Genomic DNA, 26896 nt, shown 5'->3' with positions numbered 1-26896 from the left:
CTCCTTTGAGCAAGTGAGGTTTTATCAGTAAATACTCCAATCATTTTAAAAGCATCGTCGTAACAGTTACTACAATGTCAGATAACATGTTTAAAGTTCTAGGCAACATTCTACAACAACTGAATGTCAGCTTGTTCTGACTGTATTGTACATATAGAATGGAGCAACGGAGGGACCTCAAAAATGTAACATACTAAGCACATAGCTCAGGAAAAAGTGGTGGAGACATTTATGATTGATTTTCTTTGAAACATCTTAAGTGACTGACAGTTGAATTGCCCCACACAAAAAAATACATTTGCAAGACTGACAAACTTACCATGTATTGAGGCTACAGCGCAGATCAGGTTCTGCTGAGTCAACATGAAAGCTGATGGAATGAAGACATTACAGTAGGACGCATGCAGTACAGAATGTGCCTGAGTATTGTCTGAAACAGCTTGAAAATCAGTTTAATACATTACACATATATGGGCCATACACTTGCTGTATTTTCAATAATTTCATTTTGAAGTTATAAACGTATGTATATATATGTCACTGTTCATAAAAGGCACCAATAGAAAATAATGGTCTGTGCGTCAGAGTACTTAAATCACAAAAAGGAACTTGTATTTAAATTGAAGTGTAAACTAGAACAAAATGAAGAGGAATCCCATTCAGTGTTGAGGTGTAAGGTACAAGCAGCAATTGTGATTTATAAGTCTACAATTGTACCTAGAGGCTTCATTTTTACCTTTTTAAAAGGCTGCAGCTCACAAGGAGTGCCTTCATATTAGGAATGAACGTTAGGTGGAGCTCACACTGCAATTTGACCTCCAAAAACTTGGTGAGCTATAAAATCCAGTGCTGTGGATTCAATAATAGCTCCATAATAAGAAATCTCAACATCAAAAGGCAATCATCAAATACAAAAGAAAATTTCATTTCATCTAGTCATTTGAAAACCATTTAACTCAACTGCATCATAGTTCAATTTTGTTCACTCGGTTGTCTTTCTGTGAAGCCGTTGCATCTTTTTTCTTCTTATCAGGCTTGGTTTCATTCTTCTTTTTCTCTGCTGCTTTTCCAGGATATACCTGTCCTTCAACAGTGACATCTGCACAGCGGTCCTGATTTATCAGGAAGTCTTTAATCTCCCAAGCATAGCTTCCATCACGCAGCATGAATATGGCACGGTCAGAACCGACAACGAATCTAGAAAAGGAAACAGGGAAGTGAATTTTCCCCTAAGAGCGGAAGTGCCCAGTATCCAGATAATTCGATCAAACTTAAAAGGAACCATCAGGAAACAGAGCCAAGATAATGGGAGATAGATCCAAACGCCCAGCCCTCTACTGGCCAAGTTACTGGTTTTTGATGAACTTTTACAGTCAGGTCTTTCCATTCCTTGCGCTCAGCCTAGGAAATGTTTTTGGTGATTTAATGCACGGGGACAGGGATAATCAAAAAGGTTAATGGAATGTTAGCTTTTATCTCAAGGGGGCTGGATTACAAAGGGGTGAAAGTTTTGTTACATTCGCAGTTCCTCGGTCAGTCTCCATCTGGAATACCACATTCTGTTTTTGTCACACCTTAGGAAGGATATGTTGGCCTTGGAGTGGTGCAATGCAGATTCATGAGTTTAAGAGGTTAACTTAGGGGGTGAGATTGCATAAACCCGGCTGGTATTGCTAAATTCTAATCAAGTTGTTTAAATTCATGAAACTATTTGATAGACTACGTACAGAGAAGCTATATACCCTGGTCAGAATCCAGAACACAGGAGCACAATCTTAAAATTGGAGCTGGGTCACTAAGAAGTGAAATCATACAAAGGGTAGTGAAGTCTGAAACATTCTCTCCAAAAGACTGTGGAAGCTAAAATCAAGGCCGATAGAATTTTATTCGGCAAGGGCATTAAAGAATATGGGTCAAAGGTAACTAAATAAAACTGAGTTGCAGATCAGCTGTGATCTGACTGAATGGTTTGAACAAGTTAAGAGTTGTTGAATAGAAACATGGGAAATAGGAGTAGGCCATTCAGCCCTTCGAGCCTGCTCTGCCATTCAACTAAATCACAGCTGATCTTCTACCTCAAAAGTCATTTTCCCGCACTGTCCCCATAGCCCTCGATATCTTTACTGTCTAGAAATCTATCAATCTCTGTCTTGAGCATACTCAATGACTGAGCCTCCACAGCCATCCAGGGAAGAGAATATCAAATATTTACCACCCTCTGAAATTCCTCCTCATCTCAGTCCTAAATGGCCTGTCTCTTTATTAAGAAAATAAGGAATAGGAGTAGGCTATTCAGCCCCCTCGAGCTACTCCGCCATTCAATAAGATCGTGGCTGATCATCTTGCATTTCAATTTTCACATTACCATCTACCCCCAATAACCTTTGATTCCCCTGCCTAACAAGAATCTGAGACTGTCTCCTGGTTCCAGAATGGCCAACTCCTGTTCCTATATGTTCCAAAGGAATTTGCTTGCCTATTATTGCTGGATTTTATATCTGCCTCCCTGCTTACTTGTTTTGAATGCATGAAAGAACAGAAGCATGAGACAAAAAAAGAACGTGAGTTCCAATTTTATTGTCCCCAGTCTTTCATGTATCATGATCAGCCACGAGAATCCTTCAACAAAATCTTGCATTGACATAGCACATTCACTGTAGTAAACCATGCTGCGTTCCATCACAGGAGCATTATCAGGTAAATTTGACACTGGGCTAGCAAGTTATTAAAGACAAGAGACTAAACATATGGTCAAAGAGGTTTAAGGGGTAATTTAAAAAGGATAGGGAAGTAGAGGGGTATAGGAAGGGAATTCCAGAGCTTAGAACTCAGACAGTTAATTGCTCAGCCTTCAATGGTGGAGTGAATGAAATCTTGGATATGCAAGAGGCCAGAATCGGAGGAATGCGGAGATCTAAAAGTTGTGGGGCTGGAAAGAGGTGAGAGAGATAGGGAGGGGTGAAGTCATTGGCAGGTGGGAGGCAGCAGTGACATTTACAAACAAGGGTAGGAATTTTAAAATCAAGATATTACCAGACTGGGAGCCAATGTGGCTCAGCAAACATTGGAATGGTGAGTGCATGGGACTTGGTGCAATTTAGGTTGCAGCCAACAGGGATTTCAAACATTTGAACCCAATATTCACACTGAGGACTGCAGACCTACACTAACTTGACATATGAACATACAAACATACAAAAACAGACAGGAAAAGGCCAGCTGGTCAGTTAAGAGTGTTTTCTTTCACCTGCCTCCTGTGGAGAGCCTCACCTGCCTGCTGTGTACATCAGAAATGTTCAAGAATGTAGCCCAAGATTTTAATACCCAATGATAAATGAAGGAACGATGGCAGCACATTCACAACTTCCTAACTTGCATGACCAGTGAGGTTCAAGTCAGTAATTTAGAATCATAGAATCGTTACAACACAGAACAAAGCCATATGGCCAGTCATGTCTGTGCTGGCCCCACACAGGAACATTTCACCTAAATCCATTCCCCCACCTTTTCCCCAGAGCCCCGGAAATCTTTCCTTTTCAGATAGTGACCCATTTCCCCTTTGAATGTAATGACTGAATCTGCCTCCACCACACTCGCAGGCCGTGCATTCCAGGTCCTAGCCACTCAGTGTGTGAAGGTTTTCCTCATGTCGCCAATTACCTTAAACCTGTGCCCTCTAATTGTCAATCCTTCCACCAATAGGAACAGTTTCTCTTTATCAACTCTGTCCAGATCCCTCATGATTTTGTACACCTCTATCAAATCTCCTCTCCAGCTTCTCCACAGAGAAAAATCACAGCTTCTCCAGTCTATCAAGTAACCAAACTTCAGTGAGGAAAATTGTCCCTCAGTAGAATGGAGTTGGGAGAATCACTGTACATCTATTTCCAAAGTGGAAACATGAAGCCTGAAGCAATGGTTCAAAACAAAAGCGTCATTTAAATGATGTCCTAACTTGGGTCACAATGTGATGACAATTATGGGAACATCTCTCACTCAAAGAAATTACACTGTGGAGGGGGAGATAGATAGCTTCAGGTTCAGGTTTCAGATTTGAAATGCTCACATTTAGTCAATGGAGTGTAATACAGCAAATCACCCAGACCTCCAAAAGCTCGATGCATTGAGAAGTCGGAGAAGAAACAAGAGATTTCAAAATGTAGGCAGGAATCTATGGAAATTCAGATACAAGACAAAAAAAGGGAAAACTATTTAGTGCACCTCAAGAAAGTTACTGTCCTCTCAGCTCAGGATGTAAGCCATTACTTGGAGATTTTTATCTTGAAGTCTAATATCCTTGCAGGATTGTTTGTGATGAGCTTAGAGTGTCGAATGAGAGACAGCACTCGCTCAGAATTACGTTTTTATTTTTAAACTATTGCTATACATCACTATAGATGGATCTGTGACTTCAGTTCCTAAACACCATCACAGTTCCATTACTATCTATAGAATTAAACATCTGGCATCTTGCAAGAATCCACTGCATCACACTGAACAGTTTGATATGTAGCACAGGGCTAAATTGACTGGCTCAAAGGTGAACCACTTACATTACAGAATATCCAATTCAGGAAACAGAAAAGAACCAATAGCAGACCAGTAATTGCACTGCCAACCCAATATCACCTCAGTTTACCTTAACATCAACTATAATATTTTAAAATCTGCATGCACTTATTGTGCAACTATCCCTGTTATAAGGTCACATTTAAGTCAGTCATCTTCTGGTCACTTATTTTGATCTTAATTCTTCTGCATTACTGGGTTTTCAAGACTGGTGGCGCTGTTGCATTATCTTTGAGACTCCATGGTCATCTCTGGCTTGGCAGCATGTGGCATCCAGCTTCAAGCCCTCTGAAATCTTTTGAGTTTTCATGTTGAGTTCATAAAAATAAATCATGAATAGCTTATTTACAAATCAAGTACCTGCATTCCCCTCAACACCACTGGGGCCCTTCACCAAAGTGTCTTTACCACCAACCCAACCATGAAGTGTGAAGCCTTACAATTTGGTAGAAAGGATAAGGAGAAAGGAGTTAAAGTTTCAGGTCAATGCCCTTTCATCAAAACTTAAAACTATTGGATGCTTTGGATAATTTTCGAAACCTCTAGCCTGAACCAGACAAGCATCTTTCAATTTGATCAAAGAAAATAATTTGAACCTTAGTTTGAAGAGAGGAACAAACTGACACTTCGATAGCATATTGACATTACAACTTTTACTATGCTTTTGAAATGGAACCCCTTATGTAGAGAAAGCAAGATACTGGAACAGGCCATTCAGCCCTTCAAGTCTGTCCTACAATTCACATATACAATACACATTGGCTGATCAATTTATTAAATCCATTTACCCAGCTTGGTTTCATGTCCCTTCAGACCTATGCCAGGAAATTTCAGTAATCTCCAAAAATCTGACTCTTAGTTTTGAAATTTCCAAGTGACCTAACCTCAACTTGGAGAGAGAGGAGGCAGGCATGTCTGAACAAAAAAAAGTGTTCAGCAGCACCATGTCGGAGGGCCCAAGCTACTGCCAATTTAGAGAAATCTCCCTCACTGAAAGTAATTAGTATCTGAATGACCTCAGGATATACCCATACTAGACCAGTACCCACATGGAGGACATTTTATGGCCTTATGAACAGGTCAGGTAAAACAACTTCTCCGCTGTGGTTAAATATTCTTTCCCTGCTCTAGACCCCAGGCAAACCATAAAGAACAACACAAGGTCAGTTACCTTCAAAAAAGACCAAGAGTGAAATGCATTCCAACATTTGAAAAATGGAATGTCAGACACGTAAACTTTCACGCCTTGTCTAGTCCTTCCTGTACACTTCATCGGAAGCTGGAAGAGAGTAAGCTTTAGTACAACAATGAGAACGAGTTCACTTGTGTAATCAAATTATTTCCTTATCCCATTGGTCCTGCTTTTAAGTTTAAAATGAAGTGTTTGAGTCACTATATAGTCACCAGATGATAGTGCGTCTTGTTTGCCTGTGTGCAGTCTATGATGCTGTTCACTGGCCACAGGGAATATAAAATCACCACTTAACTTAGTCAACAGTGCTGAATCAGAATAAAGAAGTCAAATGCGAAGACATACAGCATCACCACAACATTTGTCACTTCATTTAGTCACTTAAGAGCAACGGGGAATTTATGCAGCAGGATGTTCCTCATATATGACTCAATAATCTGGGAGAAAATTAACAGCTGCTTGGACATGCATGGACTAATAAAGGGGAGCCAGCCAGCACGGACACGTTACTGGCAAATCATGTTTGACTAACTTGATTTGAGTTTTTTGGATGAGGTAACAGAAGTTGGCGAGGGCAAGGGAGTTGGCATTATCTACATGGACTTTCAAAATGTTTAATAAAGAACCACATAAAAGGTTTGCTATTGCCCATAGCATAAAAGGGGCAGCAGCAGTGTGGGTACATCAGATACGATAAGCAATAGGAGTAGGTCATTCAGCTCCTTGAGTCTGCTCTGCCATTCAATAAGATCTTGGCTTATCTGATCATAACTCCACTTTCCTACTTGACCCCCATAACCCTCAACTTTGTTGTAAATCAAAAATTTGTTAATTCAGCCTTGAATATATTCAACAATCTAGCCTCCACTGTTCTCTGGGGAAGAGAATTTCAAAGATTAATGATACTCAGAAGAAATTCCTCATCTCCATTTTAAATGGGTGCCCCTTATTTTTAAACAGAGCCCCTTGTTCTAGATTCCCCCCATGAGGTGTAATGCCCTCTCAGCACCTACCCTGTCAAGCCCCTTCAGAATCTTATATATTTCAATAAGATTGCCTCTCAATCTTCCAAACTCCAATGAGAGAAGGCCCAGCCTGCTCAACCTTTCCTCAAAAGACAACCCCTTCAGCCCAGGAATCAGCTTAGTGAACCTTTTCTGACTGCTTCCAATGCAAGTATATCCCTCGAAGTAGACCTTCATAGGAGGCCAAAACTGCACACAGTACTCTCACCGAGGCCTCACCAATGCCCTGTACAATTATTGCAAGTTTTCCCTACTTTTATACTCCATTCTCCTTGCAATAAAGACCAACATCCCATTTGCTTTCCTAATTACTTGCATGTTAACTTTTTGTGATTCATGTACAAAGACATCCAGATCCTTCTGTACCACAGCATTCCGTAGTCCTCTTCACTTAAATCATATTGTTTTTCTATTCTTCCTGCCAAAGTGGATAGCCTCACATTTTCCCACATTATACTCCCTCTGCCAAATTTTCACCCACTTAACTGTATCCCTTTGCAACTGTCAATTCTGTTTACAGCTTGCTTTCCTATAAAACTTTGTATCATCAGCAAATTTGACTGCAATACACTTGGTCCCTTCTTCCAAATCTTTAAAAACGATCATAAATAGTTGAGGCTCCAGCACCGATCCTTGCGGCACTCCACAAGTTTGCCAATTTGAAAATGATCAATTTATCCTGACTCCGTTTCCTGTTAGTTAGTCAGTCCTCTATTCAGGCTAACATATCACCTCCGTTACCATGAGCTCTTATCTTGTGTAGTAATCTTTTATGTGGTACCTTATCAAATGTGTTTTGGAAATCTAAATACACTACATCTAATGATTCTCCTTTATCCATCCTGCCTGTACGTCCTCAAAGAACTCCAATAAATTTGTCAAACATGATTTCCCTTTCATCAAACCACGGTGATTGTATTTTGCAAAATTGCCTAATGGATAGAAAACAAATGTAGTGAATGGCTTCTTCAGACTGGATGGAGGCAACAGCGGAACTCCACAAGATTCAGTACAAGGATCACTGCTATTGTTGATATACAGTACACCATTTAACCCTCCAGCCTGTTCTGCCATTCAATTATATCATGGCTGATCTGTAACCCAACTCCAATTATCCCCAGATTCCTTAATACCTTTGGTTAACAAAAAATCTATCAATCTCAGGTTTAAAATTAACAATGGATCTAGAATCACTTATCAGTTGCAAAAGAGATTTCCAAACTTCTACCATCCTAATTTTACTCCTGAAAGGTCTGGTTCTAATTTTTAAGACTATGCCCCTTAGTCCTAGATGCCCCAGCCAGCAGAAATAGTTTACTATCTACCCTGTTCCCCATGATATTTTGAACTTCAGTCAAATCACCCCCATCAATCTTCTAAAATTCCAAAGAATGATTTGTGTAATCTCAAATCAGAATTTAACCCTTGGAGGCCTTCTGATAAATTTAGAACAAAGAAAAGTACAGCACAGGAACAGGCCCTTCGGCCCTCCAAGCCTGCGCCAATCATATTGCCCGTCAACTAAAACATTTTGCACTTCCGGGATCCGTATCCCTCTATTCCCATCCTATTCATGTATTTGTCAAGCTGCCTCTTAAACACCACTATCATACCTGCTTCCACCACCTCCTCTGGCAGCGAATTGCAGACACTCACTACCCTCTGTGTAAAAAACTTGCCCTGTACATCACCCTTATAGTTTTCTCCTCTCACCTTAAATCTACGTCCCCTAGTAATTGACTCTTCCACCCTAGGAAAAAGCTTCTGACTATCTACTCTGTCCATGCCACTCATAATTTTGTAAACTTCTATCAAATCGCCCCTCAATCTCCGTCGCTCTAGTGAGAACAATCCGAGTTTCTCCAACCTCTCCTCATAGCTAATAACCTCCAGACCAGGCAGCATCCTGGTAAACCTCCTCTGCACTCTCTCCAACGCCTCCATATCCTTCTGGTAATGTGGTGACCAGAATTGCACGCAATATTCCAAGTGTGGCCTAACCAAGGTTCTATACAGCTGCAGCATGACTTCCCAGCTTTTAAACTCAATATCCCTGCCAATGAAGGCAAGCATGCCATATGCCTTCCTGACTACCTTATCCACCTGCGTTGCCACTTTCAGTGACCTGTGGACCTGTACATCCAGATCCCTCTGCCCTTCGATGCACTTAAGGGTTCTGCCATTTACTGTATAATTCCTGCCTGTATTAGACCTTCCAAAATGCATTACCTCGCATTTGTCCGGATTAAACTCCATCTGCCATTTCTCCGCCCAAGTCTCCAACCGATCTATATCCCGTTGTATCCTTTGACAACCCTCTCCACTATCTGCAACTCCTCCAACCTTGGTGGCGTCTGCAAACTTACTAATTAGCCGAGTTACATTTTCCTCCAAATCATTTATGTATATTACAAACAGCAAAGGTCCCAGCACTGATCCCTGCGGAACTCCACTAGTCACAGCTCTCCATTCAGAAAAGCACCCTTCCACTGCTACCCTCTGTCTTCTAAGACCAAGCCAATTCTGTATCCATCCTGCCAGCTCACCTCTGATCCTGTGCGACTTTACCTTCTGTACCAGTCTGCCATGAGGGACCTTGTCAAAGGCCTTACTGAAATCCATGTATATAACATACAGTGCCCTTCCACCGTCGATCATCTTTGTCACTTCCTCGAAAAACTCGATCAAGTTAGTGAGACACGACCTCCCCTTCACAAAACCATGCTGCCTCACACTAATATGCCCATTTGCTTCCAAATGGTAGTAAATCCTGTCACGAAGAATCTTCTCCAATAATTTCCCTACCACTGATGTAAGGCTCACCGGCCTGTAATTTCCTGGATTATCCCTGCTACCCTTCTTAAACAATGGAACAACATTGGCCATTCTCCAGTACTCTGGGACCTCACCCGTAGACAGTGAGGATACAAAGATTTCTGTCAAGGCCCCAGCAATCTTCTCCCTTGCCTCCCTCAGTACTCTGGGGTAGATGCCATCTGGTCCTGGGGACTTATCCACCTTAATATTCTTCAAGACGCCTAACACCTCCTCTTTTTTGATCTCAACATGATCCAGGCTATCTACACACTCTTCCCTAGACAAATCGACTGCTAAGCCCTTCCCTTTGGTGAATACTGATGAGAAGTATTCATTCAGTATCTCTCCCATTTCTTCTGGCTCCACACACAGATTCCCACCTCTGTCCCTGATTGGGCCTACCCTTTCCCTGGCTACCCTCTTGCCCTTTACATATGTATAAAAGGCCTTGGGATTTTCCTTAATCCTGGTTGCCAGTGAGTTTTCATAACCAAGGAGTCAGGAGGGCTAAAAGGGGTCAAGTTTCTTCCTACTTTCTTTGTATTCTCCACGGGCTTCATCTGTTCCCAGCCTTCTAGCCCTTACGAATGCTTCCCTTTTCTTTTTGACTAATCTCACAATATCCTTTGTTATCCAAGGTTCCTGAAACTTGCCATGCTTATCCTTCAAAAAAACTTATGCTGCACTCCCTCCAAGGCCAATATATCTTTTCTAAAGAGTGGTAGGAAGAATGAGACAACACAATCCTTGCTAACTTAGGTCACAATGTGATGACATAATTATGGAAGAGGAGAAAGACCTGGGATGCTTGTGCATAAATCTTTGAAGGTGGCAATAGAAGTTAATAAAGCATTTGGGATCCTTGGCATTATCAATGGAGTGTACAAAAGTCAGCAAGTTATGCCAAACCTATATGACAAGTCTGTGAAAACTAGCTGGGCCCCAGTTGGATTAGTGTGTCCAATTCTGGGCACCATATTTTAGAAAGAACGTGCAGACTTTGGAGTGTACAGAAGAAATTTACTAGAATATTCCAGGGTTGAGGGGCTATAGCTAAGTGGGAACTGGAAAAAGTGGAGGTTGCTCTCCTTAGAGCTGAGAAGGCTGAGAGGAGGTTTGATAAAGGTGTTTAAAATAAAAAGGGGTTTGATAGAGTGACTAAAGGGAAACCCTTTCCTTTGGCTGAAGGGCCAACACCAGAGGGCACAATAAAGCCAGAGATGACAAAGAAAAACTTATTTAAAAATACATGAGCAGTTAGGGTTTGGAACGTACTGCCTGATAAGACCAGTGAATACAGATGTATCAATAACCTTCAAAGGGAACTGAATGAATACTTGAAAAAGAAAAAAAACTGCAAGGACATGGGGAACAAAGGAGTGGGATTAACTAGATTACTCCTCAGAAGAGTCAACACAGACTCAATGGGCCAAATGGCAATAAATAGGCGACAGAAGCATGTTACCAGGATGTGTTTTCCACATATTAATCAATCAAGGCGTGACACATCAGAGGCAACGCCCCAGAGTAAATTGCCGGCAGCACTGCCCTGTTATCCTGACCAGCAAACAAAGTCTGAAGCCAGACACAAATGACAGTTGAAAATAAATATTGCTTTAGTACTACAGTAAGGGTCAGCCGCTTGCACAATCTCTGCTTCTCCCCACCCTGATGCAATACTCATTTTATTCACCTCAGAAGGGTCAAAGATTGGAAGTGGTACCAGTATTTGAATAAGTGGCCAAATTGGAAACTACTAAAATACCAGATTATTTTGGGGTTACAACCTTATAAACAATTTTGAATCAGCCATTTCACTGCTTTATTAAAAATCTTCAATGATATGCAAATGTTAATCAATTAGCTTTGGAACAGAAGTTTTTATGCAGGAATTTCTTTCAAATTAAAATTATATATGAACACAAATTAGGAGTAGGTCCCTTGGCCCTTCGAGCCTACTCCGTCATTCAAAAAACTGGTCGGATTGTAACCTCTACTCCACATTCCTGCCTACACCCAATAACCTTTCATCCCCTTGCTTATCAAGGATCTATCCCTGCCTTAAAAATATTCAAAGACTCTGCTTCTACCACCTTTTGAGGAATAAAGTTCCAAAGACTTTCAACCCTCAGAAAAACTCTCTCATCTCTGCCTTAAATGGGCCATCCTTATTTTTAAACAGTGACCCCCCCTTGTTCTAGATTCTCCCACGAGGAAACATCCTCTCCACATCCACCCTGTCAAGACCCCTCCGGTCTTTAAAGGTTTCAATCAAGTCGCCTCTTACTCTTCTAAACTCCAGCGGATACAAGCTTGGTCTGTCCAACCTTTCCTCACAAGACAACCTGCACAATCCAAGTATTCATCTAGTAAACTTCACTGAACTGCTTCCAATGTATTTGCATACTTCCTTAAATAAGGAGACCAATACTGTACACTGTACTCCAGATGTGGTCTCACCAATGCCCTGTTTAACTGAAGCATAACCTCCCTACTTTTGTATTCAATTCCCCTCGTAATAAATGATAATATTCTATTCACTTTCCTAATTACTTGCTGTAACTGCATACTAGCCTTTTGTGATTCATGCACTAGGACCCCTGAATCTCAGAGCTCTGCAATCTCTCACCATTTAGATAATATGCTTCTTTTAAAAAAAAATTCAGAATTAATGACTTGGAGAAGTGTACTGCCTATGGAAAAAGTGAGCTTGGCCATACTATATGTGCTTTGTGTGATACTAAACCTATGACAGTCATTGGGTAGGCCAGTTAGAATACTATGTCCAGTTTTGGGAAGATATCAAATTCATGGAGAGAAGAAACAGCGTGCTACATCTTTAACTTTTGCCTGTTCTGATGAAAGGTCATCAACCTGAGATGTTAAATGTTTCTCTCTCCACAGATGCTGTCTGACCTGAGTATTTCCAATATTTTCTGTTTGTATTTCAGATTTCCAGCATCTGTAATATTTTCCTCTAGTATTAGCGAACATAAGAAATAGGAGCAAGTGTAGAGCATCTGGCCCTCTGACACTGCACTGCCATTCTTCTACCTCAACACCACCTTTGCACACAATTCCCATATCCCTTAATATCCAAAAATCTATCAACCACTGGCATACTGAGCATGCACAGGGCCCTGGAGTGTAGAATTCCAAAGCTCCATAACCCTTTGAGTGAAGAAATTTCTCCTCATTTCAGTCTTAATTGGTCAACTGTTTATTGAGGCTGTGAACCCATGTTCTGGACTCTCCAGCCAGGAGAAACATTTTCTCAGCATTTACCCTGGCAAGCCTCTTAATTTGACATGTTTCAATTAGAACACTTCTCATTTTTCTAAACTCCAGGGAATCTAGGCCTAGTCTACTCAATCACTCCTCATAGGACAATCCCCTCAATCTATGAACCAGCCTAGTGAACTTTCATTGCACACTCTTTAGGGCAAGTATCCTTCCTTAGGTAAGACCATCAAAACTGCACAGTGCTCCAGGTGCATCCTCACTAACGCCCTGTATAACTGCAATAATACTTCTCTATTCTTATAGTCCAATCCCTTTGTAACAAAAGCTAACATGACATCTGTCTTCCTAATTGATTGCTGTACCTGCGCATTAACTTTCTGTAATTCACTATGATCACAGCCTAAAAGGCTTTAGGTACGAGGCCAAACAATAAACTATGCCTTTTTCATTAGAACAAGACATCTAAGACACCCAGATACTGGGTGTCAGCTGTGGTATAGTTGGTGATAGCATTCTTGCCTGAGTCACAAGGTTCTGGGTTCAATTCCTACACCAGGATTTAGCACAAGAATCAAAGCCAACACTCCAATGCTGCACCGATACAGTCCTGCACTGTCGAAGGTGCAGTCTTTTGGATGAGATGTTAAACTGAGGCCCCATCTACCTGCCCAGATGGATGAAAAACATTTCGAAGAACAGCTGGGGAGTTATCCCTGGTGTCCTAGCCAATATTTATCCCTATTATCAACACCACAGAAATAAAGATTATCTGGTCGTCATCACATTGCTGCTGGTGAAAGCTTGCTGTGTGCAAGTTGGCTGCCATGTTTCCTACATTACAACTTGGACTACACTTCGAAAAGTACTTCACTGGCTGTAAAACAGATGTCTAGAAATCGTGAAATGCACTATATAAAATGTAAGTTCTCCGTTTTAATTTTAGATTTTGAATGCAAAACAGTTTCCTCTGGTTAGTCAGTCAGTAACCAGAGAGCATGAAATCATGAGTGTCAACCAAAGAAGGGGAGAATAAAGGGGCACCAAAACAAGAGAGGGGGAAAAAAAAGAGGGGCCAAAATAAAAGGGGGAGAAAAGAGGCACCAAAACAAGAGGGGGGTTGGAGGATGTGGGAGGGCACCAAAACGGAAGGGGCAGGGGGTGGAAAAGAGGGTGAATCAACTAAACATTACAGCATAGGAGACCATTCATGTCTTTGCCAGCTCTCTGCAAGAGCAACTCAGCTAGTCCGCAAGAGCAACTCAGCTAGTCCCACACCATCAGCCTTCCTCACAATCCTGAAAATTTTCTTTCCTCAGGTGTTTCCCCAACTCCCTTTGGAAAGCCATGATTGATCTACACACTCACGCAACGCATTCCAGATCCTAACCACTTGGTGCATTAAAAAAGTTCTACCTCGTGTTGCCATTGATTGATTGTCAATCACTTAAATACTTGTCCTTTGCTTCTTTTGAACACTTATCTAATCTCCTCTCAACCGTCTCAAGAAAAACAACCCCAGCTTCTCCAAACTAAGTAACTGAAATCCCTCATGCCTGGAACCACACTCATAAATCTTTGCTGCACTAAATTTCATCTGCCACTTGTCTCCTCATTCCACCAGCCTGTCTCCTCTTGAAGTCCATCACTATCTCCCTCATAGTTCGCAATATTTCTAAATTTTGCACAAATTTTGAAATTGTGCCCTGTACACCAAGGAAGGAAAGCAATGGTCCTAGTACTGACCCCTGGAGAACACCACTGTATACCTTCCTCCAGTCCAAAAAAAAAATGTTCACCACGACTCATAGTTCCCTGTCACTCAGTCAATTTTGTATCCTCACTGCCACCGTCCCATTTATTCCATGAAGTTCAACTTGCTATTGTGTGGCATTTTATCAAATGCTTTCTGGAAGGCCTTGTCTATCAGATCAACTGCATTATCCTGGAACTATCTCGATTATCTCAAAAAACAACTTAATCGAGTTAGTTAAACACTTTAGATAAGGGGCAAGGAGAAACAGAGGAGTTAGAATAAATGATTTTAGAGCGTCCCACTGGAAACTGGTGAAAGATTAATCCATACTATATGTTAGGAGGGGAGGAAAAATATTTGAAGTTTTAAGGACAAATGAATGGGGCTAAGTGAATAGTTCTTTCAGAGAGCCAGTACATGCAATAGAGCGAATAGCAACATTCACCAGGGAAAAAAAAACTGTAGGAGACTCTGAAAATAGTGGAGAATTTAGTTCACTCCAAGATTGAAGTAAATGTGGGACGTAACAGCCAAGGTAATTTATAGTGAGCCATAAGTAAATACTAAGGGAAGTATTTGAGTATTGCTGAAAAAAGACATTTTGTCGAAGCTTTTCATCTTGAATTGATCAGGACAATTGCAAAGATACCAACATCAAGAGAAGCAACAACTTCATACTGTATGAGAAGAGAGTGCTGATTGGTTGGCAAGTGGACTCTGATTGGTAGAGGCATTGCCATGTAGAATGCACCAGTTAATAGTGACTGACAGTTAACTGCCAAGCTCGTTTGAAATTTAAACCAGGCAGCTTGACCAATTGATCAAGGCATTGCCCCGAGGAATGAACCAGTGAATGGCTATCGCTTATTTTGAAACAGGCGCAAAGCGTTCTATCGGCAAAGAACGGGTCCCTAAGTATTAATATATGTAGCTTCCAGCACACAAATACGCTACACTGCAAGCGCGACTGACCAACTTAAATTGGTTCTTAGCATAATTTTTAGCACACTGAGGAAATGTTTTCCAATCATAGAATCACATCTAATGTTGGACACTTGTGTTTTGAGTTTTGCAAACACAGGCTGGTGGGGTATGGTCTGCATCTTGTCCATTGCGAAACGCGGCTGGAACATGCTGTTTGATACGATCCAGCAGTCTTTGGGATGTACGGCCTACATACTAGCATCACACTGGCACTGAAATTCATACACCATATTACTCATTTATGTGATAGGCAGAATGTCTTTTAACTTGATGGTGGCATCCCATTAGTGGCAAATATCACTCGTGTTGCTGCTGCATAATAGCAACGTGAAACAGCTACCTTCACCTGCTTCTTCAGGGTAATCTGAGGTAGACTGGACACTTTTCAGGGCCAAAAGTGATGGCCTTAGGCCCGTTAATGAGTTTGCGCGATATACAGCAAAAAAAATGATCCAATCAGGGTAGCCATTATCCTGCAGGATGCCTTTGGTGTGCCCTATTTCAGCATCAAACTTGCATGGTGAGCAAATGGCTTGGGCCATATTTACGAGGTTGCCGATAAGGCCAATCTTATACCGTGTGGAACTGTAAGAATCCCAATGCGTGTATTGACCAATGAAGGTAGGCTTGCGGTAGACCATGGTAGAGAATCCCCTGGCAGATTTCTCAAATGCTATGCCAAGGGAGTTAATTTGACTGCTGCATTTCAAAGGTGAATTTGAGCACAGATGGAGCCCTTAAGCCATGCAAGGAAATTATTGCATGCTGCTACAGATTTAAATATAGGAAATGTATCATCCACATATCAAAAATATGCAAGAGGCAGGAAGTTAGGTTCATTCCATCGAAGACACTTTTCTCATGGAACCCATACCTACATGGAAGCAGTATGCCGCCATATATATATATCATGCGGCTGCTCATCACTCTTACACAAGTCCAGCAAGTGTTTTTATAGCTTACTTTCAAGCAAGGCTGTCCAGTCATATTGAGCAGCAGGTCCAATGGATATGAATTTGGGCCTGTCATTAAGCATGTTGTGCATTTCTTTTTGATATGGTCACGCTTGTTAAGGATGTCTATTCCCATCCCTCTGTCAGGTTTACTGATGTCTCTGTCCTGGTTGGTCTTAAGGCCTCACAATACAAATGTCTTGCAGCATTGCATGTGTGAAAATCAGACAGGTCGTTTGGAATCCTGCAAAATGCATGCACTAGATCAGGTAGGTGCGCTTTCAAGGATTCAGCAGATGCTGGTTTGAGGCGTGATAGTTGCAATAGACGAGGTCAAACTCAGCAAATACTTCTTCCCATTTGATTTGGGATGAAGGCACACCAAAATTGAAACCATGCACAAGAGCAAATTCCTCACTTTGAGAGTACGTGGCCAGAGAGATCTGGTGTGTTACGCGTTTAGGGGCATCGTTAATTGTGTTGCCAAACCGAATCCATTTGAGTGAGTTTATGGTGCGGAAGTGTTTCAAACAAGTACTGTTTATGGGTCGTGCATGCAGAATAGAGTCAGACTCGCTGAACCCTGAAGTAGAGCGTAGGTGGCCATGGGGATGGGTGAGCACTGAAGTAGGGCTGGTCGGAAGGCCAACCTTGGCTCTCTGGGACAAACAGATACTACCTTTTTTCCAACCACATCTGTCAAAACAGTCCAGCAGAGGGATTTTTTCCCCCAATTCTCACTGACAGCTGCAGTCTGTTTATTTTAAAAGTTTAAAGAGAGGGGCACTCAAACTGGAGATTGAGAGGGGCATGCAAGATCTGCATAACTGTGAGTGTTTAGGTCCATTCCATCAATTAATGGCTCCCACATTGCAGATTATGGCCCTTGGACCAGCCAAAACAGGGTTTGTTTGAACTCAGTGCGGTCCTGCCGAGTTCAGGTTTCCCAGCTGTAAATCACACTCAGCCCCTTTGCCCTACCAACAAAAAGTGGATGAGTTAGAAATGGGGATGGAACTTCCACATCTGGGTCCCACCTGCCCTTTTTAGAGGTCCATGAAGTCTTCCTGACTTCGTGAAAATCCAGCGCTTAGTCTTCAAAGAAGCCAAATGACCTCCTCCTGCACTGCACTCTATGGTTATAATGATTCTACATCGTATTAAATAAACCAGCGCAACTTTCATGTAAAGAATTTTGAATCCACCATCGTAACAGTAGTTTGAATCAGTGTATTGTTGAACAAATAACTGCTTCATTCATCACAATTCACAGCTTCCCTTTACCCCTATTCCTTACATTAACAACTCCACTTCGGAATTAGCTATGGATTAATAAATTAATAACATGTCGGGGCTGGTGGGAAAATGCCTCACTCATGTTTACTCAGACCACTAAGAGTTTGCCTTTTTTCTTCAGTTTCCACCAAAACTCAGTGACATTTTTCAAAATTCCAAATTAGTTAAACTATCTTTTCCCATGTTGACTGCCATTCAGCAAGTTATGCTTTTCTAAATGTTCACTTACTAGAACTCTCAAGGTAATTTCAAAGATATTCATACAGCTGATTGTACATTTATTGTTTTAGTGTTGAGGTATGTGTGTCAAGCCTTTTAAAAAAAGCTTTCATGTGAATAATCCACAGGAAGCTGTCTTGAATTTAGTAACAATGCAAAAGAAAAGGTCAGTTAAAGCCTCGCTTGTTTGAGGCTGTCTTCTTTAAGGCCCTTGAGTCCAAACTGTCCACATACTTGGTCCATTTTAAGGGACCGTACCTCTTTATGCTTTGTGTTTAGCTGGTATAAACTGCAGGTTCTGGAAATCTGGAATAATGTACAATAAACTGGAAACAATCCACGTCAAGCAATTCCTAAGAGACAGCAAAGGAGCTAATGGTGTACAGGCATGAGTTTTGATGAAGGATGCTACTTATTTTTTATTCTTTCACAGGATGTGGGCATCACTGGCTAGGCCAGCATTTGCTGCCCATCCGTAATTGCCCTTGAAAAAGTGGTGGTGAGCTGCCTTCTTTGGCCATGTGGTGTAGATACACCCACAGTGCTGTTAGGAAGGGAGTTCCAGGATTTTGACCCAGCAGCAGTGAAGGAACGTGATATAGTTCCAAGTCAGGATGGTGTGAGCTGGGAGGGGAACCTGCAGGTGGTGGTGCTCTCCACTTGACCTGGAGCGTTTCTGGTATTTTGTGCCTTGGTTGCTTTTTATAACCATAAGAGTCAGTATTTGCATACTGCTGGCTCCTCTGTAACTGGATTTCAGGATCTTTCACTCTTGAGGAAAAGACATAGGAAATAACTATTATAGACTCCCACTCCTGCTTTAGGCCTAATGGATAGGCAGGCCTTTTTGAGAAAGTTTACAGTCAACGTTTCTCATCTTTTAAAAAAAGTACAAACAGAGACAGGTTTAGCAATTACTCAATCCTTTTGCCTGGTGGATTATATTATTTTAGAACAGTTACAGCCTAAAGTAGCAGTAATTTAATCAACATCAGCAAATAATCACAAAATCATTACTTTTTTCAAATGTAAGAAACATGTGTTTCTATAGTGCCCTTCACTACCTCAGAACTTTCCAAAACGCTTTACAGCTAATGAAGTGCCTTTGAATTGCAGTCACTGTTGTAATGACAGGCTATTTGCGCACAGCCAAATCCCATAAACAGCACCGAGATAATGATCTTTTATAGTGCTGTTATTTGAGGGATAAATGCCCGCCAAAACTTTTTCTTTTCTTTCACAAGATGTGGGGATCACTGGCTAGGCCAGCATTTATCGCCCATCCTCAATTGCTCTTGAGACCGAGTGACTTGCTAGGCCATTTCAGAGGGCAGTTAAGAGTCAACTACATCACTGTGGGTCTGGAGTCACATGTAGGCCAGACCAGGTAAGGATGGCAGGTTTCCTTCCCCAAAAAGGACATTAGTGAACCAGATGGGTTTTTAATGACAATCAATGATAGTTTCATGGTCACCATTACTGAGACAAATTTTATATTCCAGATTTATTAACTGAATTCAAATTCCATCAGCTGCCATGATGGGATTCGAACCCTGGTCCCCAGAGTATCACCCAGGGTCTCTGGATTATTAGTCCAATGACATTACCACTACACCACTGTCTCCCTCATGTTTTTGGGGGGAGGGGAGAACTTCCCAAGGCCTCTTTTGAATAGTGCCACACAATCTTTTAAGTCCACCTGAAGAGTTTGATGCAGCCTCGATTTAACGTCTCGTCCAAAATACAGAAACTCTAACTGTACAGAAGTCCCTAAGTACGACACAGTTAGTAATAACTATATAAATTTCATAATCTTAATCTATGGTGCATATTTACAGAGTTCAGAGTGACACAATTCCAGACAGTGTAACTGGCCATGTCTGAGTTTACAGCATGATGAACTACAAAAGCAGCTAGCTCCAAATATAGGGAATGGTCCTGTAATTGCAGCAGCAATATAAGAAAAGGAGACAGCTATTCAGCTCCTTGAGCCTACTCGACTATTTAATTAAATCATGGCCGATCAGCACCTCAACTTAATTTACTGTACCTGCTTTTATTCAATAATCCCTTGATAACCTTACCTGAGAAAAAAATTATTAATTTCAGTTTTGATAATGCTAATTTGCTCCTTAAAATAATTTTTAAATCTCCTCCTTTCCTCCCATTCTCAAATAGCTCTTCTCAATGTGACGGCCTGCATGGGGTACAGGTCCAAAATTACTAATGGAGTCCCTCTACACCATTCAAGCAGCAACTGTTCATATGCAAACATAGACGGTAATGTCAGTTGGTCATTCAACAAGGTGCTCACGCAAGATCAGTTTTCACCCAGTATGTGCATTTTTTTAAGCTGGGATCACTGAATGAGTAATTAAACTGAACAGACCCCATTTCATTTGTTAGTACAACAGCAGAAGTTCTTATGTGCATCATTCAGCACAGATGGGAGATCCATTCCCATCATCATGCAGCATTACTGCCACAGTGCCAAAATATCCTAAAATTAATCTTCAGAATTAGTTTTGTCAATTCACAAGTTATCTATAGTTTTTAGTCACAATGCTCAGACACTTACCTCTGGACATCATAGTTTGCATTGTACAGGCTGCCTTGCCAAAGACTGGTGATCTCCTCAGTGTCCTTCTCAGTGGGATTCCCGGACACTGTTACAAATACCATTAAGGTCTTGCCTTTCTTGGTCATCTTCAAAAGGTTTTCAGGATTGCTGGCATCAATTTTGGAAAAGTCTATTGGTGGAGAAGTTCTCTTGTGTTCCGGTAGGTCTCCTTCTTCAATATCATCGTCTTTCTGTATAAAGATAATGTAATACAAATTTCTGCTGGAGAATAGAGTATTAATTGGAGATCGATGTTAATGCCAAACAATATTGTGCAGGATGACATGAAGTGAGCACTTAATGGAAATGGCCATTTTGTTTAGTGCTCTTCCATATTCTTTGACCGGTTCAGATTTACAGTTTAATTTGAACACTACACCATTGTGCTTGACTGCCAAAAGCACACCAATCAAGTACGCAGCTTTCAAAGCTCTCTACAATTTGAAAACTTTCTAAGCTTTTATAATTGAATGGACTCATAATTGAATGGACTCTTGCATAAAGTGAAAGTTGACTTAAGTAATTTGAGGGTTCATAGTGGAAAGGGTCCACAATACCTTTACCATAGACCACATCCTGCTCAATATTGAATATACACAGAAAAAAATATTAATTCCCTCAGCAGGAATTATTGTGTGTAATGTCTGGAATATACAAATCTTGTCTCAGTAATACTATCACAGTAATGCAGCAATACTATCAACAGGGTCAATTCTTGAAAATAAAGATCTTAAATACTAAAGATTTGAAAAATTTTCGTTGCTAAACAAAACAATGGCTGGTAGCTTCCTTGGAACTGCAGCTGCTTAACTTTACTGGAAGTGAGGTGCAAATCCCATTTATGTGCAAGAGAGGTTTACCCTGCATTTCTGGCATCAAAGTGGATAACTTTGAGGAAATTCCTGGTGTATTTTTAAACTTGGCAACTTGCCAAACGGTTGCTATGTTTGCCTGAGTCAGGCAATGAAAATGTGAAAATATTTCTTAAGTTTCTATTGCTGCTTTCAGACCCTCAGGTTGGGTCTCTATCATTTGGCTGCTCAGATGATCTGCCATCCTTTAACTGTCCAAAACTCAGCTGATCAACTGTTGCACCATCCCTTCTCGCCACATCAGCCTCTTTCCTCACCGATACACATTGTCTCCCTGTCTCTTAATGCACTTATTCTAAAATCATCAACTTCAAATCCTTCCAAAGCAATTATGGCTACCTCTGATCTAACATCCCCTCTGCATCCTTCAGTCTCCCGACCCCAGTCTTTCTTTACATCTTTCCAAATTCATTTAGTCATTGTTGGTAGAACCATTAGTCACCCTATCCACAATTTGAACTACCTCCTGTAGCATCTCCACCTCTCGACTACTCTCTGCACTTTTAAAAATCAGCTAATTGAAAACCTCTTCTATCCCAAAGAAGAGTCACGTTGGACTTGAAATATTACCTGTTTCTTTCTCTCTTCACAGGTACTACCTGACCTGTTGAGTTTTTCCAGCACTTTAGCATCCGCAGTATTTTACTTTTATCATTAAAACCTTCATGTTTTCAATCAAGCTTTTGGTCCTGGCTCAGTTGCATTACATTTCATTTATTTATATCCTTGTTTTTGAGCATATTACATTAAATTCTACATTAAAAGTTAGTACATGAATGAAAGCTGCTATCAATGACAGGGATTGTCCTATTTGATGCCAAAGAGCTGATTCAGAGTTGTGGAGTATCAGAAAACCAGACTACAGTCTGGGAATCTAGGCACAGTCTTGTCTAGTTTTTGGTGGCTTCAAATTGGCTCTCAGCCACATTTAAATTCATGGTCCCTGCTGTTTACCAGTGAGCATAGCTTTAAGATCAACAAAAGAATGAGGGGATAATGCACACAATCACAGTGCAGAAGAGGCCCTTTGGCCCATCGAGTCTACACCGACATGTGAGAAACACCTGACCCACCTACCTAATCCCATTTACCAGCACTTGGCCATTAACTTTGAATGTTATGACGTGCCAAGTGCTCATCCAGGTACTTTTTAAAGGATGTGAGGCAACCCACCTCCACCACCCTCCCAGGCAGCGCATTCTAGACTGTCACCACCGTCTGGGTAAAAAAGTTTTCCCTCACATCCCCCCCTAAACCTCCTGCCCTTCACCTTGAACTAATATCCCCTCATGACTGACCCTTCAACCAAGGGGAACAGCTGCTCCCTATTCACCCTGTCCATGCCCCTCATAATCTTGTACACCTCGATCAGGTTGCCCCTCAGACTTCCCTGCTCCAACGAAAACAACCCAAGTCTATCCAACCTCTCTTCATAACTTAAATGTTTCATCTCAGGCAACATCCTGGTGAATCTCTTCTGCACCCCCTCCAGTGCAGTCACATCCTTCCTATAATGTGGCGACCAGAACTGCACACAGTATTCCAGCTGTGGCCTCATCAAGGTTCTATACAACCTCAACATGACCTCCCTACTTTTGTAATCTATGCCTCGATTGATAAAGGCAAGTGTCCCATATGCCTTTTTCACCACCCCACGAACATGGCCCTCCGCCTTCAGAGATCTATGTATACACACGCCAAGGTCCCTTTGTTCCTCAGAATTTCCTAGTGTCATGCTGTTCATTGAATACCTCCTTGTCAAATTACTCCTTCCAAAGTGTATCACCTCACGCTTTTCAGGGTTAATTCCATCTGCCACTTATCTGTCCATTTGACCATCCCATCTATATCGTTCTGTAGCCCAAGACACTCAACCTCAGTTAACCACCCGGCCAATCTTTGTGCCATCCGCAAACTTACTAATCCTACCCCCCACATAGTCATCTCTGTTGTTTATATAAATTACGAATAATAGAGGATCCAGCACAGATCCCTGCGGTACGCCACTGGCTTCCAGTCACTAAAGCAGCCTTCTGTCATCACCCTCTGTCTCCTATAACTAAGCCAATTTTGAATACACCTTATCAAATTATCCTGTATCCCATGTGCATTTGCCTTCTTTATAAGTCTCCCATGTGGGACCTTGTCAAAGGCTTTGCTGAAATCCATATAAACTACAACAACTGCACTACCCTCATCTACACACCTGGTCACCTCCTCAAAAAATTCAATCAAATTTGTTAGGCATGACCTCCCTCTGACAGAGCCATGCTGACTATCCCTGATCAAACCTTGCCTCTCCAATTGGAGATAGATTCTCTCCTTTAGAATTTTCTCCAATAGTTTCCCTACCACTGCCGTGAGACTCACTGGCCTATAGTTCCCTGGCTTATCTCTACAACCCTTCTTAAATAACAGAACCACATTAGCTGTTCTCCAGTCCTCTGGCACCTCCCCTGTGGCCGGAGAGGAATTAAAAATTTGGGTCAGAGTCCCTGCGATCTCCTCCCGTGCCTCCCTCAGCAGTCTGGGACACAAATCATCCAGACCTGGAGATCTGTCCACTTTTAAGCCTGTCAACACCTTGTCACTCCCTATATCAATTTGCTCAAGAACCTTGCAGTCTCGCCCCCCGAGTTCAATACCTTCATCCTCATTCTCTTGGGTGAAGGTGGAGGTGAAGTATTCGTTCAAAACTCTACCGATGTCCTCTGGCTCCTCCCATAGATTGTCCCCTTGGTCCGTAATGGGCCCTACTCTTTCCCTGGTTATCCTCTTCCCATTGATATACTTAGAATATTTTGGGATTTTCCCTTTTACCAGCCAGTGCTTTCTCATATCCCCTCTTTGCTCTCCTAATTGCTTTCTTAAGCTCCACCTTGCACTTTCTGTACTCCACTAACGCCTCCGCTGATTTGCTCCCCTTGTACCTGCTAAAAGCCTCTTTTCCTTCTCATCGTATCCTGAATATCTCCGGTCATCCATGGTTCTCTGGGCTTGTTACTCCTTCCTATCACCCTAGAGGGAACATGTTGAGCCTGTACCCTCCCCATTTCCTTTTTGAACACCCCCCACTGTTCCTCTGTAGATTTCCCCACAAGTAGCTATTCCAAATCTACCTTGGCCAGATCCTGCCTTATTTTACTAAAATCCACTCTTCCCCAATCCAAAACATTTTTTTGCAACTTGTCTATTTCTTTGTCCATAACAAGCTTAAATTGTACCATGTTGTGGTCACTATCACTAAAATGCTCCTCCACCACCACCTCAGCCACCTGCCCAGCTTCATTCCCCAGAATTAGGTCCAGCACTGCACCATCCCCTGTTGGACCCTCCACATATTGACCTAAAACGTTCTCCTGCACACACTTCAAGAAATCCACTCCATCCAAGCCCTTAACACTATGTCTATCCCAATTAATGTTGGGAAAGTTGAAATCCACCTAATATAATTACCCTATTGTTACTGTTTTTACACACCTCTGCAAATTGTGCAATATTTGCTCCTCAATTTCCCGCTGACCAGCTGGGGGCCTGTAATAAACACCTAACAATGTGTTATCCATATATTCATAGTATATTTTAAACAAGGGGAATAAATATTTGAAAAAAAAATTAAAAGGGGATGGAAAAAGTGGCTAGCTAGTTCAGAAAGGCAACACAAGCACAATGGACCAAATGGCTTCCTTCTGTGCTGCACTTCCCTGTGCTCACTGGCTTACATTGGTTCCTGGTTAAGCAATATCTTGATTTTGAAATTCTCAGCCTTGTTTTCAATCCATGGCCATGCCCCTCCCTATATCTCTAATCTCCTCCACTACCACAATCCTCTGAGGTCTCTGCACTTATCTCATTTTAGCCTCCAGCATGCCCAATTTTAATTGTTCCACCATTGGCTGGCTATGCCTTCAGCTGCCTCAGCCCCAAACTCCAGAATTCCCTCCCTAAACTTCACTCTCCTCCTTTCAGACACACGCTAAAACCTACTTCTGTGTGACCAAGCTTTTGGCCATCTTCCCCAAAGTGGCTCAAGTGCCAAATTTGGCTTTGTAAGGCTCCTGCGAAGTGGGATGTTTTCTGGCACGAGAGGCACTCGACAAATACAAGTTGCTGTTGCAAAATCCCGTTGTTGCTCAACAACGAGTTAGGATGATCTAGAATGTACTAGCTAGTGGGATTCTGGAAGCAGCTTCAATAATAACGGTGGGGGGGGGGAGGGAAAGAGACACACTAGAAGTTTCCAAGTCGGAGGGGGAGTGTGAATAACGGGGTAGCTCTTTCAAAGGGTCAGCACAAGACAGGATGGACCAAATGGCCTCCTCCAGTGCAAGATGCAGTGATCCCCACTTGCAGCAGCTACATTATTTCAGAGAAACATCGATCATTTATTTTAGTCTATGCCACAAAGGGGCTTCTCCCTCCCCTGGAGCTCACGGGGTTATTTTCCACACCGGTCGGTGGAGCCTAATTGAATTTGGATGAGAAACCCCCCCCCCCCCCACCCCGGGCTCCCGGTCCTGGCTCCCTCTCTCCGTGTGGGGTGGGGGTTGGGGGGGCCCACAGGCCGCCCGCCTGACAGAGTCCGACCCCCCCTCACACACAGACCCCCCCCAGGGGTTCCGCACCTCCCACTCCTCCAGCAGCCGCGCCATGTCGGCGTCGTTGTAATCGCGGATGTCTTTCTTCTTCTTCTTCTGGCCGGCCTTGGGCCCATCCTCCTCCCCGGCAGCGCCGCTCAGCAGCAACACGAGCAGCAAGGCCGACAACCAGGCCGCGGGCGCCGCCATCTTCACCACCCGCCTCCCGCGCGAACACCGCCGCCGCTTTAACCCGCCCACCCGCACAGGGCGCCGTGCGTACGCGTGCGCGTGAGCGCGTGCGCGCTCTGCCCGGCGTCGTGCGCGCGCGCGCGCGCTTTACCCCGCCCGCCCAGGGCGCCGTGCGTGCGTGCGTGCGTGCGTGCGCTTTGCCCGGCGTCGTGCGCGCCCGCGCCTCACTCGCCCAGCCTCGCGCACTGGGCGGGGCCCATGCCGTCCTGTCGGGGAACACTCACCAATAGTATTCCTGGGATTAGGCTAGGCCCCGCCCCCCCCCACCCGGTGATTGGCAGCTGCTGCCGCACCCCGGATGGGTTCCTGTCCAAACAGCTGGGCTGCCAACCTGCCCAAGGTAAAATAAAAGCAAAATACTGCGGGATGCTGGAAATGTAGAACAAAAGTAAAAATAGCTGGAAAAACTCAGCAGGTCTGGCAGCATCTGCGGAGAGGGAGACAGTTAACGTTTCGAGTCCCTATGACCCTTCATCAGAACTAAGACCTATAGAAATGAGATGAAATATAAGCTGGTAGAGGGG

General features: G+C 42.5%; 1 protein-coding gene across 1 annotated transcript; it reads right to left on the bottom strand.

Moving 5' to 3' along the window:
- Positions 1-26428, bottom strand: mesd (mesoderm development LRP chaperone). Its single transcript, XM_078530475.1, has 3 exons — positions 26169-26428; positions 20630-20862; positions 1-1197 (listed from the first exon to the last, which is right to left on the bottom strand). The coding sequence occupies exons 1-3, from the start codon at positions 26328-26330 to the stop codon at positions 966-968; spliced, it is 627 nt and encodes a 208-aa protein (XP_078386601.1). The 5' UTR covers positions 26331-26428; the 3' UTR covers positions 1-965.
- Positions 26429-26896: the final 468 nt, after the last annotated feature.

Source organism: Cetorhinus maximus, chromosome 26 (genome assembly GCF_964194155.1).
Source record: "Cetorhinus maximus chromosome 26, sCetMax3.hap1.1, whole genome shotgun sequence".
NCBI lineage: Eukaryota > Metazoa > Chordata > Chondrichthyes > Lamniformes > Cetorhinidae > Cetorhinus > Cetorhinus maximus.
The sequence above is the reverse complement of the archived record's forward strand: the minus strand, read 5'-3'. Positions and strand labels throughout refer to the sequence as shown.